The sequence below is a fragment of the Parus major genome, chromosome 7, assembly GCF_001522545.3.
Source record: "Parus major isolate Abel chromosome 7, Parus_major1.1, whole genome shotgun sequence".
Classification (NCBI taxonomy): Eukaryota; Metazoa; Chordata; class Aves; order Passeriformes; family Paridae; genus Parus; species Parus major.
This window is the reverse complement of record NC_031776.1, coordinates 18269770-18284681: the sequence shown is the minus strand read 5'-3', so window position 1 is coordinate 18284681 and position 14912 is coordinate 18269770. Positions and strand designations below refer to the sequence as shown.

General features: G+C 39.6%; 1 protein-coding gene across 4 annotated transcripts in view; it reads left to right on the top strand.

Annotated features, from left to right (window-relative positions):
- The first annotated feature begins 662 nt into the window (after positions 1-662).
- The window catches only part of UBR3 (ubiquitin protein ligase E3 component n-recognin 3), a 103205-nt gene continuing 88955 nt past the window's right edge, over positions 663-14912 (top strand). For 3 of the 4 annotated variants that reach the window (XM_033516150.1, XM_033516148.1, XM_015634519.3), the window contains exons 1-2: positions 663-1168; positions 14622-14761. In XM_033516150.1, coding sequence (XP_033372041.1) covers positions 720-1168; positions 14622-14761 — 589 coding nt within the window. In that variant the 5' untranslated portion in view covers positions 663-719. The remainder of the gene's footprint in view (positions 1169-14621; positions 14762-14912) is intronic. The other variant, XM_033516149.1, reaches the window with a different exon arrangement.

Sequence of the window (14912 nt, the reverse complement as noted above, 5' to 3'; positions counted from 1 at the left end):
ACCGCCGATCGCTATGTGAAAGACGGTAAATCCCATCCACATGCGTTCTCTCCTGGTGGGAGCGCGCAGGCAGCCGCACGCTGGTTACCTCTGGGCGCAGCTCTGCGGACACCCCAGGGTGCGGTGCTGCTGCCGGAGCCCGGCGCTGCTCTGCACCCCCAGCGGGGCCGCTTGATGGCAGCGAGCGCAGAAGCGCCGGGCCGAAGCCTCAGAGGTGCTCCCACATTCCCCGCAGTTGCTCCGACTCTCAAAGCCGCCGCCACCTGAGCCCGGCGGGACTCTTGTGGCCAGGATACACGGGCGGCCGCAAGGCGTCTCACGGCAGCCGCTTCGCGGGCACGGATCGGTAACAAATGAGCTCTGCTGCCGTCGGGGCCGCCGGCCGGCCCAGGTGCGCCCTCCACACTCCCCGCGGTTGCCGGGACCCCGGGACGAACGTGAAGTTTCGAGCCGCCGGGCGGCGACATTTCGTGCGGCGGCAGCGCGGGGCACGCACCTGCGCGCTGGGAGGGCGGCGGGAGGGCAGGGGCGGAGGAAGAGGAGGGTGGTGTCAGGGGAGGGGAGAGGCGGTGTCGGGAGGGGGGCGCGGGCGGCGGGCAGGGCGCCGGTGCCGCGGCTATCGCGAGAGGGCGGCGCCGCGGGGCGGGGAGCGAGAGGGCGGCGGAGGGATCACGGATCAGGAGCCCGGCGCGGCCGTAACGGCCCCTCGGTGTCCCGTCATGGCGGGGGCCGGCGCCAGCAGCAGGGACAAGCGGGCGACGGCGGCGCGGCTGAAGACGGCGCTGGGCGGCGAGGGCGGCGCGGGGGCGGCGGCGGCGGAGCTGCGGGCGCTGCTAGAGCGGGTGCTGGCCCCGGCGGCGGCCCCGGGCGGCGGCGAGGCGGCGGGCGAGGCGCTGGAGTGGTGCCGCTGCCTGCTGTCGGGCGGGGAGCCCTGGGACAGCTTCGTGCAAGCCGTGCGGGCCTACGACCCGGCCACGCTGTGCGGCCTGGTATGGACCGCCAACTTCGTGGCCTACCGGTGCCGGACGTGCGGAATCTCGCCTTGCATGAGCCTGTGCGCCGAGTGCTTCCACCAGGGCGAGCACGCCGGGCACGACTACAACATGTTCCGGAGCCAGGCGGGGGGCGCCTGCGACTGCGGCGACAGCAACGTCATGCGGGAGGCCGGGTGAGCGCGGGGCGGCCGCGGCGGGGCGGGCGGGCACCTGCCGGCGGGGGCGCCCCCGCGGGCGGCAGAGCCGTGCCCGGGCCGTGCCGGGAGCGCGGCTCCGGCCCGCAGCCGCCCTGAGGGAGGGCAGTAAGTGAGGCCGACTCCATCCCTGGCTGCGGCTCGGACCACGGGCTGAGCGAGGAGTCCGCCGGGGTTCGGCAAGGTGGCTTTGTTGATGTGTGTGCGCCTTTTTTTTTTAGGACGCTCCTGCGAATTTTGTTGCCCTTGCAGCGAGTGCCTGCCTTCAGGGAAGTTGATAAGGCAGAGTGCATGGGAGGCAGTACCTGTCACCTTCCAGCTTGCAGCCTTGGCCTAACACAGCTAGCCGTGAAGTCAAAATACTTTGGGACAGCATGTGAGCAGATAAGCCAAAGTATTGAACAGATTGAGTGAGAGGGAGCCATTTCTGTGTGATTTCCCAGTCTACAGTTCATTTTGCCACCTTAGCTTTAAATCAAGGAATCTGGTAACGCTCGGATGAATACAATAGGGTAGAGTTTTGTGGAAGTCAAAGGTCTTTTGTATTCTGACCTACTGGGGGCAAGACTGAAGTGCCTCGTCAGAAGAGGAATCGGTACCACATTAAGTTCTTCTTTGTTCTAATATGTACTCAATGGTGAAAGGAAAGATCAGTTACTGGATGAAGGAAATACCTAGCCAGTAAACTTCAAATTATACAACTGAGTGTCTTTTGGAGCTCCTTATGTTCCTGTTGATTCACCAGCTAGCTAAAGGCTTCACTAGATGACAGTTTGGAGTGCTTGAATGAGGAGTCTCTTCTGACAAGCCTTCTGGAATAGTCTGTCTTGACTGTCTTAGCCTGGATGAGATGGTATGCTAAATTGTGGCGTATCTACCAGAAAACACTAGGAACATAGAGAAATTTTAAAACATTTTCCTTGGTTCTTTTCTTGCTTTTGCAAATTTACAGTCTATAACTCTATATCACTCACTCAGCATCTTAAGATTCCTTCTCTTTTTGCATTTCTACTTAGAGATTTCATTAATTCTGTTTCTTCTGTTTCTTGGATGTTGTTGCCTTGATTCCAGTTCTTTGCATCTCTAATCACCATTTTTCTGCTGCAGGCCTTCGTGTGGCTTCAGTTTTTGTTTCTTATGCTTTTCTCAGCTTTTCTTTCTCTTGCTATCTGCCTTCATCATTTATTCATTCTTTTTTGGTGGGGTCTTCTTATTGATCGACTTCCTCCAGTGGTGGAATTTCTTCCCAACTTTTGCTTTCAGTAATCTTCAGTGGTTTCAAGTTGCTACTGCAAAGAAAAAGTGATTCTTTCTTTATCAGTTCTTCTTCAACTTGTGGTGATTCTGCTTTCCTCAGCATCACTGAATTAAGAGTTTCCCTTGATCTTGAGAAATAGGAAAAAAATGAATACTACTTCTTCCACTGTTCACTGTGGATTAGACTTAGGGCTCCTCTTAGTGGCAGGATTTTAACAGTACACACAAATTGAACTACTGTAGGGTGCATATTAAAATAACTTGTCATCCTGCTCTCATCCCAGACTGTATAGCTTTCCCAGTTGTCTCTTATTTTAAACAGTTTTCTTCTTGAGGAAAGCTGGTTTAATGCAGAAGAAATAAAAAATGCTGTTAAATTTGCAATGTAAGCAGATGCAAACCCCAAGGGAGTAACAATCTTCTCATTTCTATGTACCCTACTTACTACTTTTAATGGTAGAATTGGAGAGTAAATTGTCTTATTTGTGAGGTAGGTCCCTTCAGGAGTTTTGGTCACTAAAGATAAAGGATTGCATAATATTTGTTCAGAAACAACACTCGGTGTTGAGCAGTAGGTTTTCCTGTCCTCTTGGACATAGGAGGACAATACATGACAGCATACGGGGTGTCTGCTTTTAACATAAGGTCACTTCTGTTTCTGCAGATAAGAACTGATGTTAAGCCATTGCAATTAAGTGAACTAGAAACTTTGTTGTGCAAGACAAAGTAAATTAAGCCTAAACCATTGTGAAAAATATTAATGTGTGCAAACAAGCAGAGTTTTACCTATTGACTTGAATTGCTACCATGCAGCATGTTTATACAGTGTTTTAACTTTGTGTATACAAATCAACTGCCCAATTACAAAGGTAATGCTTTGCATGTCAAAGTTGGATGGCCTTCATGGTGGACTTAGGAAACTGGAGTGTGTCTAGCCTGATATAACCTTGACCACTGCAGCCTGGGCTTCTATTAATAGCAAGGGAATCAAATGTGGTGCCTGCTTACAAACTTTATCTACCATCTGTTTGCTCAGATAAAATTTTGTGTAGATGCTGTATATGAATACTGTAATAACTATTGTTTCTGTTCTTGTTATCTGGTCTCCATATTCATGTTATTTATTTTATGCAGCTCAAAAAATACTTCTTGTGAAGTCTCAGTTAACTAATCTGCTATAAAAGAAATCTCTCCAGTTTAGAATCTGGAATATCTTTTCATTACCTTTAGGATGGCTAATGTAGATCTAGAGATGGTTTGCCCTAGAGTATGAGGATGGGTGTGTGTTAATCTTGTAGTACTAATTAAATGTATAATTTGCTTTATAGGGATACCTGAGTGTTAGTTTTTTATTTCTGGTGCCTTTATAAAAAGAAGGTGGAATATAGCATAATAGATGGATACTGATTTGCCTTAGGTACCTTGAATTGCTTGAGGCACCTTGTGTAATTCTCATTTGTTCTGGAAAAATCAGATTGTCGCATTTTTGAGCCTTTTGATTTCCATGCAGATTTCAGTGTTTTTGATGTTTAAGTTAACACTTAAACATCAAAATGATGTTGAAGTTGATCTTATCTATTAGAATGTAATGTAGACTTTAGAAAATATTCGAGTTTGTAAATGTAGCTGTTTGAGAAAGTATTAAAAATTCTTCCTGTGGCAAGCTTGAATAGATTTTAAAATCCATTGATATGTCAGGAGGTAAAAATAGTTTGTAGTTGTCTCCCATATGGTATATAGCTATTTGCAAGTGAAATTTAGCAAGTCCTTCAGAGGTAATTAATAATGTTCTGAAGAAGCAAAAATCTTCAGTTCTAAAGCATTTTGAGTAGACATATGCTCATAGTTCAAATGAGTTCATCTGTTGGATTTAAAAAAAAACAACCATGCAGTTGCACAGGAGAAAATTCCAACTGAAGTATTTTTTTGGTTAGTAGATGGTCTTGTATTATAATGAAACTGATATATTATGAAATAAGCTTGAAGGAAGCAATATGCCATATGGTTATTATAAGAGTATAACTAGTTAATAATCTGTTACTGCTGAGTACCATCTTGTTTCTATGGCTGTCTTGTTCTGATTCCCCTCTAAGTCTGTAGACAATTACCTGATACACTAGAGAGGCTCAACACTGGCTATTGCATGCTGCCGTGTCCTGTTTCAGAGTATGTCTGTGTGTTGACTTATTTGTTAAATTAATCATGTGGGAAGCAGATGTTTTGGTGCTGTATTATAGCACAACACGAATAGTACCTCTGGTGAGGGTTGCATGTCCTGAGAGGTGAAAAGTCAGGATAAGAATTTTGTTTAACAGGTTTGTGCAGTGATGGTTTTTGTGTATTTCTTGGTAGTTATGGCAACCAGTGGCTCCATTGACATAATGTTGTCTTCTCTTATGACTTACATCAAATGGACTAAGGTGTTATCCATTTCCACTTTCAACAGTCGGCTGTTTCTTTATCAAGTAAAAAATCCTGTAGGTATAAGAAAGATAACTCTCACAGATTGATGGTATATGCTGTGTGTTCAAAAGCACATTCAGGTACCTAGCTCTAAACTTCCTGCAGCTCTGTCTCTACTGATCCCTGCTTATCTTTCCATTCAGCTCTGTGTCTTAAAGTGTGAGTCAGTGTAGGTTTCATAGAGATCCTGTATGACCTGCACAGTAGATCAGACTTCTCTCTCTTTTGTTTTTTTTTTTCATCGTTATGTCTCTCTTGGAGACAAATGTATCTGTTGGGTCTACTGTGATCCTCTTATGAAAAGGCTGGAAAATTCTCTTTGCCTCCTCTTGCTGGTGAAGTAAGAATGAGAAATATATTCTTAGTTTCTAAACTGCTTGATTTTTTTCTGCTTTAATTTATTTAGAAATGGCCCTGATTTTTTTCAGTGTTTTAAAATATTTGCACCTAGTAAGGATTATTGAATATTTCTATTACATTTTGGATGGTAGATACCTGATTTTAATGACCTTTGCAATTCTGTCCCCATAAAATCCTATCCTTCCTTTTATTCCTTTTCAGAAATATTTCAGAGATTGGGAACTACGGAAGATTATATTCTCTTTCTTTTACATTCTGTAGCTAAGAGTAAAGGATCTTTTTCATATTCTAGACTTGTGAAAATCTGAAGAAATGGAGTGACCATGAAAAAGGAAGCTTGCTCTTGAGAAAGCTATTATTACTAGTTATCTTTGGATGCATTCTGTGCATGTTTATCAGGAAAGGTCTCTTTTACCATCTTGGGTTGTAGCGCTGAGATTCCCTTAAGAACAAAAAAGTCAGATCTGCTTGTGGCTGTATTTTGGGACATACAGACAATTATTGTTTTGCTGGCATGAAGTAGATTGATTGCATGTTTATTTTATGAAGTGTCTTGCAACAGCAAATCACCTGCTTATCCTATATATAGCATGTTGCTGCTTCAAGATCATTCCTTCCAGTGTGACTCTATCAGTCGTTTTGTTTAACAATTACCAAGAAGTTTTCAGTTCTCCAGGGCCTAGGCTAGGTTTGGTAGTGCAGCCTAAAAGAGATAAGGGTGCTCTCTTGGAACTTTCTTCAAGGGGTTGGTGAAACAGATGCTTTATCAACAGGCTCTGAGCCTACAAGTAGCCAACTTTAGTTTATTTTCTGAGTTTCATGAAATCACATAAAAATGCCTGTGTGTTCAGGATTGTTGAGTTGGTACAAATGGTGTTTTGTAGGGTCTCTGTCAAATCCATGCAGCTTTTCTGCCTCTGAAGTCCTTTGGGCTACTGAGGAGGGACTGAAGAGAAGTCTGAGCTGTAATGGCTGTAAGCTTAGTGTGAGAGTCTAGATAAATCCATGGTCACATATGATGGATGTGACTCTTCAGAACAAAGTCTCCACTGTGTTCATCCACATGCAAAGTACAGGGATTCATACTGGGATTTACAAGGACCACAGAATTTGAAGTTACCATATATTTATAAGTAATTATTTTCCTCTGTCCTCCGTCATGCCTCCCCCAGACATAAAGCTCAAGATAATGCATTGCTTCTTAGGATTTCACCGGGTAGTTTACATAGAGCTTCATGTTAGGCCTTATTCTTGGAAAGCGAAAGACATTGCAGACCAACATGTTGATTAAGCCTACCGTGTCATACACTCAGCTCTCCAACCTGCCTGACTTGATTTCATTTAAGAATGTCTATAATTAGGACTACATCAGCCTCTAAATTAGTTGCTGAGATGTATTCCAAATGGTTAAAGCCAAGTGCTAGTTTTCTATTACTACCTTTAGAGCTGTGACCTGACTATATGCATTGTTACTTTATACATGCTTCTGGAACAATGTATAGTTGTTTCAAATTCATCAGTAAGATGTTGAAACATATCAATATACATAACTATAAATATTTCAAAGCTTGAACTATTGCTGTGTTAATTACTGAACAAATTTAAATGATTGTTTTACCCCAAAGGTTTTCTGATAGGACCAGTCTGATTTGAAGAACTCAGCAGTACTGTGAAGGCTGAGCTCACAAGATATGATTGATATATATCTTGCCTTTCCTGAAATTTGGCTTATTTATTGTATCAGTTGTCTATTGTTTTGTAATTTGCCTTGGTATATATTCCATTTAAGAAGAGTTGTTTTTTAGTGCTCTCTGAAATAGTCTTGTTTAGTTTTGGGCTAACCAATGTTGATTTTCAGTTCCTTTACTTTGATCCCACCAAATTCTAAAGCTGCTTTTATACCTTTTATGGACCTATCATCTGCCCAGGATTCTAAGTTTACTGCGTCAGGGTGGAGTGTTATTTGTCTGCTATATATCTGATCTACATGGAGCTGTCAATGGATCTGTTGGCAATGGAACAAATGTGGCTTTGGGAGTATGTTTAGAGAACACATTCCTAAAGAGCTATTGTTTCTTAGATCTTTCTTAATGATCATAAATGTTGATTCAGATTTCAAGCCATACTTCCTTATCACTTGTACAGTATCAGGAATTTTATATTTTTTAAAAATCCTGGAATGGTATCTGACAGCTGCAAGTGATTTTAAATTAACAGTATCTTAGATGCCTTCCTTTGTAGAGGGTTTTGGTACTAAGCTTTGAAAACAATGAATGTTCTTTGCATTGAATTAATAGAGATACCCAAATGGCTATTACAGTAACAAGGACTAAATAAACTCCTGACTTTTTCAGGATGCATCTCTTTATTTCTGCACAGTGTTTGAACTGATAATGGCTCTGGCATGAAACATGTAAATACTTTCTAAGAGAACTGCAAATTACTTTTGTTACAATTCACACACCTTACTCAAATATGGAAGAAATGAAGGTTGTTTTTGCATTTGCTTTGCACTGTGTAGTCACTTAGAACTTTGTCATGTGAAGTATTTGGGTCAAAATACTACATGCTATATGTTTGACCTGTTTAAATTCTCTTGGGAGAATTTTGTTAGCAAGAAAATGTTTTTGCTAACTCTGTTTTGTACACTTGTTTTTTGTTCTTTCAAGTAGATGTACTATCCATATTCTTCAAAGTGGTTAATTGATGGGACTCCAGAAGCAACTGGTCAGGGAGACTGCATATGGGCTTATAAATGGATTGGGAAGACTGAGAGCCAGGCAGACATCTGCTCTGATGAGGCCTTAGGACCAGATATTTTATTTGCTGATCTGTTTGTCTTTCAGGTCTACTTCTGAAGTCAGGTGGTAATTTTGCTTGTGAATGCTGTGTAAGACTAAGAACTCTGCAAAATCGGTTCCTAAATATTACTAAGTTAAGCATCCAGAATTAGAATACACATTATATCTTAATTCCCCTATCTTTAGTTCATAGTTGAAGGGGAAAAAAAAAGATGATACCTTTAGACACCATGCTGTGAAAGACTGTTGAATGTAAATATTTTTCTTGGGTGCTTTTTTCATGTAAACCTTGATAAAGACTGTTTTTTAGAGTTGTGTTTGAAGTGTGTTCTTGTCAATGCCTTCTTCAATACACTGAAATACTAAATTTAGCTGCTCCTTTAAGATGTACATTTCTTTTCTCAACTGAAAAGGCTGCAGTTCCTGTTGAAGACTGTATTTATACATGCAAATAAATGAATAAAGATAATTTTAATAATCTTAATATTTCCATTAATAGCGTAAGTAAAGACTTTTTTAATTTGTAAGGGTTTTGCTTTACAATCACTGTGATGTTTGCAAAAGCTGTACCAAAGAGACTGAGTATTAACTTTGTAAGCTGTCTAGCTGTGTGCCTAATATTGTACAAATAGATTTCAAATTGTGTGTAGATTGAGACTTTTCAATCAAGCTAGGTAAAAATAAGTTGTACTTAGATGCAATTACAGTGCAGTAATTTTATTCCAGAGCATTCACCCTTTCTCTAAAGAATATTTTTGCAGCAGCAGATTGTGTTACTCTCTGGAGTTGCTCTCTGGGCTATCAAAATGCTCAAATTCAACAACCTTGTGGTTCCTTTCAAACATAGCTCAGCTTCAGCTCTCAGAAGTCTATTTCTTCTCATTCTTTCTCAATTTTTGTTTAAGAAAGGCCTTATGATTGAAACTGCCAAATCTACTGTTTCTGATTGATAATAGGTACTTGTATACTAGTGCAAATCATTGTAGTTTTGTCTACTATACAAGATATTTATGTCTAAGGACTAACAAAGGATACTAGAAATGCTCTGCAGGGCAGCTTTGTCTGCTTTGAACAGGTGTGCTTCTTCACTTAATGTAGTACTGAGCACCAAGGAAGCTGCTAGTGAATCATTGCCTCTCTTCCTGCTGTTCTGCAAGGATTGAAATAACTTCTTAGTGTCCAAACTCTGATTTCTAGCCTCCTAACCTGGCCAGTCAGCTTTGTCATGAAAGCTTAAAGCCTGAAAAGATGTCCTTTCAAGGTGTTATTTTTTTCTGTTTTCCTTGAGAAGCCATTAGTTAATTCTGCCATGTTTCATTGTCCTCTGCTATTGATTCTTCTAACCAGAACATTTCCCAAGTAGAGGCAGCAGAATTAGACTGACATCTTTTCAGCTGGCTTTGCCTCTAATAGCAGAAATGCTAGTATTCAGTTTTGTCTATGAACTCTGTAGCTTGCAGTTTTCATAAAGAGCAGAAGAGTGATCATTCCTTGGGTTTTGAAGTCAGTACCACATTGGTTCACTTTTGGAAGCCCGTTTTGCAGGTGAAAGGAATTTAACTAATAAAATACAGTTACTAGGTGTGTGGGGGAAACATTCTAAACTTAATTTTAATAGGAACAGTAGGTTTATTTCTCTGCATTTCTTCAGAGTTACCATTGTATTTGTTATTTTTAGGGACAGTGGATTTACATAAAGCAACACTACAATATATCAAAGCCTTTTTTCATCCAGATAGTTTTCTAATCCTGATTATGCAAGTTTTACTTTGTTTTGAAGTAAGACTTGGTTTGATACTTGAAGGGCAAAAGCTGGAAGAAATGTTTAAAGACTCTAGGAGTACACAAGAAATGATGAAACCATTTTGCAAGAATTCAGAAACAATTGTAGCACTCAAAAAAGTACTTTGTATCTTGCATTTATTTTGTAGAATCAGAGTATATAAGAATATTTGTGTATTTGTTTTAGAATGGAAACATAATACATGCTTTTAAAAAAACTTGTGTTGAATTTGTATTTATAAAACTTCATTTGAATACTTTATGAAACATTACATGTTGTCAGTCATGAGGTATACAGTATGAATATATAGTATACCATATATGTACGTATGAAATGTATATTATGTTTTAAATAAGAACTCAGTTTAGGTATGACTTACTGAATTGAAGAATCAAGTAGAGCTTTACTTTCTTTGCTTAAGAGTTGATTTCCAGAAGTTTTCATTTGGATTCTGTAGCTTGGGTCCCAGATCATTTTCTCTAAAACTTCGGTCAGAGTCAGGTACTCGTAATGCTGTAGTACCATTAAGAATATGAAATCAGGATGCTTTCTTTTGGAAGTCTTATGATCTGGTTTAAAAACAAATGACTTTTAAACACAGCAAGGCAGGGGACAAAATAGTGAGAGAAAAGTGAGGGTAAAAATAGTCCATTTGTGTATAGTGAACTTATGTCAAGTTTCTGGAATGCACCTGAAACTTGAGACACTGTGGGATGTAGTGGATGAAGGACTGATCAAATGTTCAAAAGCTGTAAAGGTGTGGTCGGGCTAGTACTGAATCAGCTGCCATGATAACTGCAGAGTTTAAAAGCTCTCCTTTGAAGTGGTGGAATTGCCTCCACAGTGAGCATTGTATCTACTTGTGCTGGTTGGCTAGGATGACATTTTCCTACATGTCAATGTTTGGGGTTTTGGTTTATTTTGTTCTGTGTTTTTCTCCCTGTCAGGTTAACAAGGAAAGGGACGACAGCAAAATGATTTGGGGATTTCAGTGTGATTTCCAAGGAGACCAGTGTGTGAGTTTTGGTGGATTTAAACTGGCACAGTGAATTTTTTAATATATTCTTACAAGTAAATAACTTCTGCTGGCTTAGCTTCTGAGCTGGTTTAACATAGGATCAGTCAAATGCTACTGCTAGAACAAATAAGAGGGCTGAAGAAAGAGTTGTGGCAGGACTGATCTACTTCAACTAGGCTGTGAAACTGTAGCCTAAAAGGAAGGAGTTATTTTACCAGAACCCACTTCTAAAATGCATTTTGGAAATTCACAGTAGAATTATTAAAAATGAAAATAGTAGGAAAGAATGGAATGAATCTGGAAAGTTTGACATTGAAGTTGTTCAGAAGATATTGCTGCTTATGTTTGTATCAAATGGTATTGCTTATTCATGTAGATGTCAGCAATGTTCTGCATTTCACAAATAAGATATTAATGCAGCATAAGAAATGTAAGAATTTTATTTGAAGTCATGTGGACAAGATTCTTTGTTAAACCTAAGTTTTTATTTAATTGCAAGTTTACTATTTAACCTCTCCATTTGCTAAAATTAGCCTTAGCTTTTTGTGAAAAAGTGATTTCAAAGGTGGGAAAATACATAGAAAAGCAAAATCAGAATATGGTTTTGAATCAGAGAAAATATTAAGGAAAAAAGTTTGGTTTTTGTCTTCATGTGGACCTGTATTTTACTATTTCTATGCTAGACCTTCAGATACATAGGGCTTGAATATTTCTGTATTGAATTGACATTTTCTCTGATGTACTCTTTCTTAATCCTAGTAATCCTAGTAAACTATTTGATAAATATTTAGTGCAAGAAATATGAACTGCTAAAAGAGTGGTAAGAACTACAGGCTTGTTGGAAGAAGTATTTTGCAATATTGAAATCTAGTTAAAAAGCTTAGATCAAGGTGATCTGTAAGTTACCTAGTTAGTCTTCCTCTCCATCATTATTTTTGAGCTTTTTCAGAAAATATATTTCTTATCTAGATTATATCCACCTTTCATTGCCCCCCATTAGAGATTTCTCCCTGCTGCAAGTGGTGGATTTCTGGGGCTTGATGGTATCAGGAGAGATCTGGGCATGCTCCTTTTTGTTGCCTATTAAAGCTTGTTTTGATAGTCTTGGAAGCATTTTGAAATGCACGTTTATGTAGATGTACAATTCTTTAGCTGCTGCTGTGGTAAGGAAATTCTTTCAGAAGTACATAGGGAACTGACTGTGGAATAGCTTTGGCTGCTGTTTGTCCAGTGACTGTATAACCCATTGAGGAGTTTGTCCAGGTGTCTCTTTTGGCCTGTATAAGAAATCTCAGCTTGTTTCTTCCTATGCACAGCTTGGGGTTCAGTCTCTTCTTTAGTTAAAGCAGCTGTTGTCTTAACTCTGAAGACCTTCCAAGTCATTGTCTGGCATTTTTGTCAATATTTATAGAGGAATTCATATAATACTCTGCAATAGAACTTTGGGTAATTCTGGACTGTACTACTTTAACACTGTAGCCTTTGAACCATAAATACAGAGTATGGTGCCTTTTGTAAAATTACATTGATGTTCCTACTTTAAGGTTTAGTGCCTGGTATCTAGAAATTGTTTCCTGTTTGAACCTTCTGTGGTTTATGCATGTGACAGTGAAAGAGCTTTTCCTTACAGGGAATCAAATCTGGGTCCTTTATTGGTCTTCCAGTATCTGTGTTAATATAGCAGTAATAGCACAATTTATAAATCAATAATGCTTTCTTGAGACTCTCAAGAGACAACATATTCATAACTTATTTTCAGGATATGTAAAACTTGGGATCGTTAATCCATGACCCTGAGATAAGCACAGTTGGTTAGAGCATGGTGTTAGTAATGCCAGGGTCATGGGTTCAGTTCCCATAGGCACCATTCACTTAAGGGTTGCACTCGATGATTCTTCTGGGTCCTTTTTAACTCTGATTCTGTTGCGATGGATTCAGAGCTGGCATGTTGACATAGACTTCATGGGGAGCAGAACTTATTTTCTGTGGAAGGAAGTCTTGTGCCCACCAGAAGGTGGGATTCAAAATTACTTTACCTTTGTATTTTGTTACAGTGGCTTCCTTAGCTTGTGATCATAAACAGTGAAAACATCTTTTGACAGAATGTAAAATATATGGGTGGGGGGTGGGCTGTAAAAGATTTTAGAGGGCACTGTGTTGTAATTCCTTCCTTTTGTATCTTTTAGATCTTTATTTACTTTTCACCTCTTATAAGGACAGTGGTGAAAAAGAAACCAATTACTTTAAAAATATGGAATACTGTATTTTAACATAGATAAAGCCACATTTGTGATTTCTAGCAGTTCAGGTTTCTGGCAATTCAGGCCATTCAATATGTGACCAAAGAAAAAAGTGAATGACTTTTACAAGCCCCTTTGAATTCCCTGCAGTTGCAAATTGTGCTGTTCATCCATACTTGAACAAGGAACATGGAATGGCTTTTCATAACTTCTGTGAATGTAGTATGAAAAGTGGAAGGCAAAGGTGAACACTAATTATTTGGATGTTAATTAACAGAAAATTGTCACTGAGCTCTTTCTGTCCTTATATATATATATATATCTATCCTTACAGGGATATATTTGGTGTATATACAAACAGCAAATCAACTGGCTAGTACTGTCCTGTACCTTTTCTTTAAAAAAATTTTCATTTTTAATGTGCAAAAGCAAAGGAGAAGCTCCTAGTCTTTAGACTTGTCTATTTGCTAGCCATTATTGTGAATTGCCATTTTAAATGTAGGATTTGCATTTTCTTTATTTTTGCCTTTTGTTTTTTATTCAGATACTTGCTTTGTGGCTTTCTTCTATTTCCTTCTTCTCTTGCAGGTGATTCTTCAATGGTCCTCAAAAAAGAAAGACTTAAGTTTTAGAAAGTAGCAGACTGCTTCTGAAAACTATGGCATAAACAGTTTTCATATTCAAACAAAGCTGTATTTTTTTCTGAATTTTTGTGTTGAAAAATTATTAGTAAAATCTAGTGAATCTTTCCAGTAAAGTTGGTTCTTGTGTGATACATTTTTAGTCTATTGTTTCTTTAGTGTTGTTTTTGACGTGGGTAAATAACTCTTTGATGTTGTTGTCTGTCCTTTCTAAAAATAGCTTGGGAGCTGAAAAGTATTCAGTGTCTCTTGAGTCAGGCTCCTGTTAAGTGAGTGGGAAATCATTCTGTCTCCTCTAATGGGGTTTGGCTCAACCTCATGTCACTGTGCATTAGCCAAGCCTCAGCTACTACCATGCAGGAATTTTCCAAAGAATAGATGTTTTCTTTTTTTTTTTAATGAAACATTTTTGTTAGGATTTTGTATATCTTGGTTGCTGTACATTTGAAACACACTGATCCTGCAAAGTCTCATGCCTTTTAAAGTTGCTTTTATTGTCCAAAGACATTTTAAAGTCATTATCTGAATGACGACTTGAAAAATTAGTCCAACCTCTGATTACGTCACAGAGAGGAGAGAAAAGTCAGTGTTCTTCTAATTGCTCAATGGAAAATACTTCTGATATGTATGGGAAGAAGCTGGGATGTTATATATATGAATTTTGAGCAGCAGAGAAATAATTGGCAGCTTTATAATTCTCGGTCCTCAGAATCAAAATGGGCTTGAGCAGAGTAGATGGAATTTTAGAACACCATTTCCATACCACCTTTAATGTAAAAGCATATACTCTCCGGAAAATGGAAAAAGGAATGCTTTTCTTAGTACATGTTAACATTGCTTGGCTAACATTTTTCTCATCTGTTTTATAGGTTTTGTAAAAGACACCGGATTAAATCAGATTCAAATGTTCCATGTGTTCCGAAAGACTTGTTGATGATGTCAGAATTAGTCCTTCCACAGTTCATCTTTAGTCTGATTCAGCACTTAAGAGAGGGATATAATGAGCCTGGTATGTTTTGAATTTGCGTGTATCTAGCATATCTTACCATGCTGTTACCTCTTGCTGTGCAGTTTACGAAGACACAGTACATGAATGCTATCCATAGTTTATGTCATTGTATTTTGTACCTCTCTTCCTAACAAAATTGCAGCCTGACTAG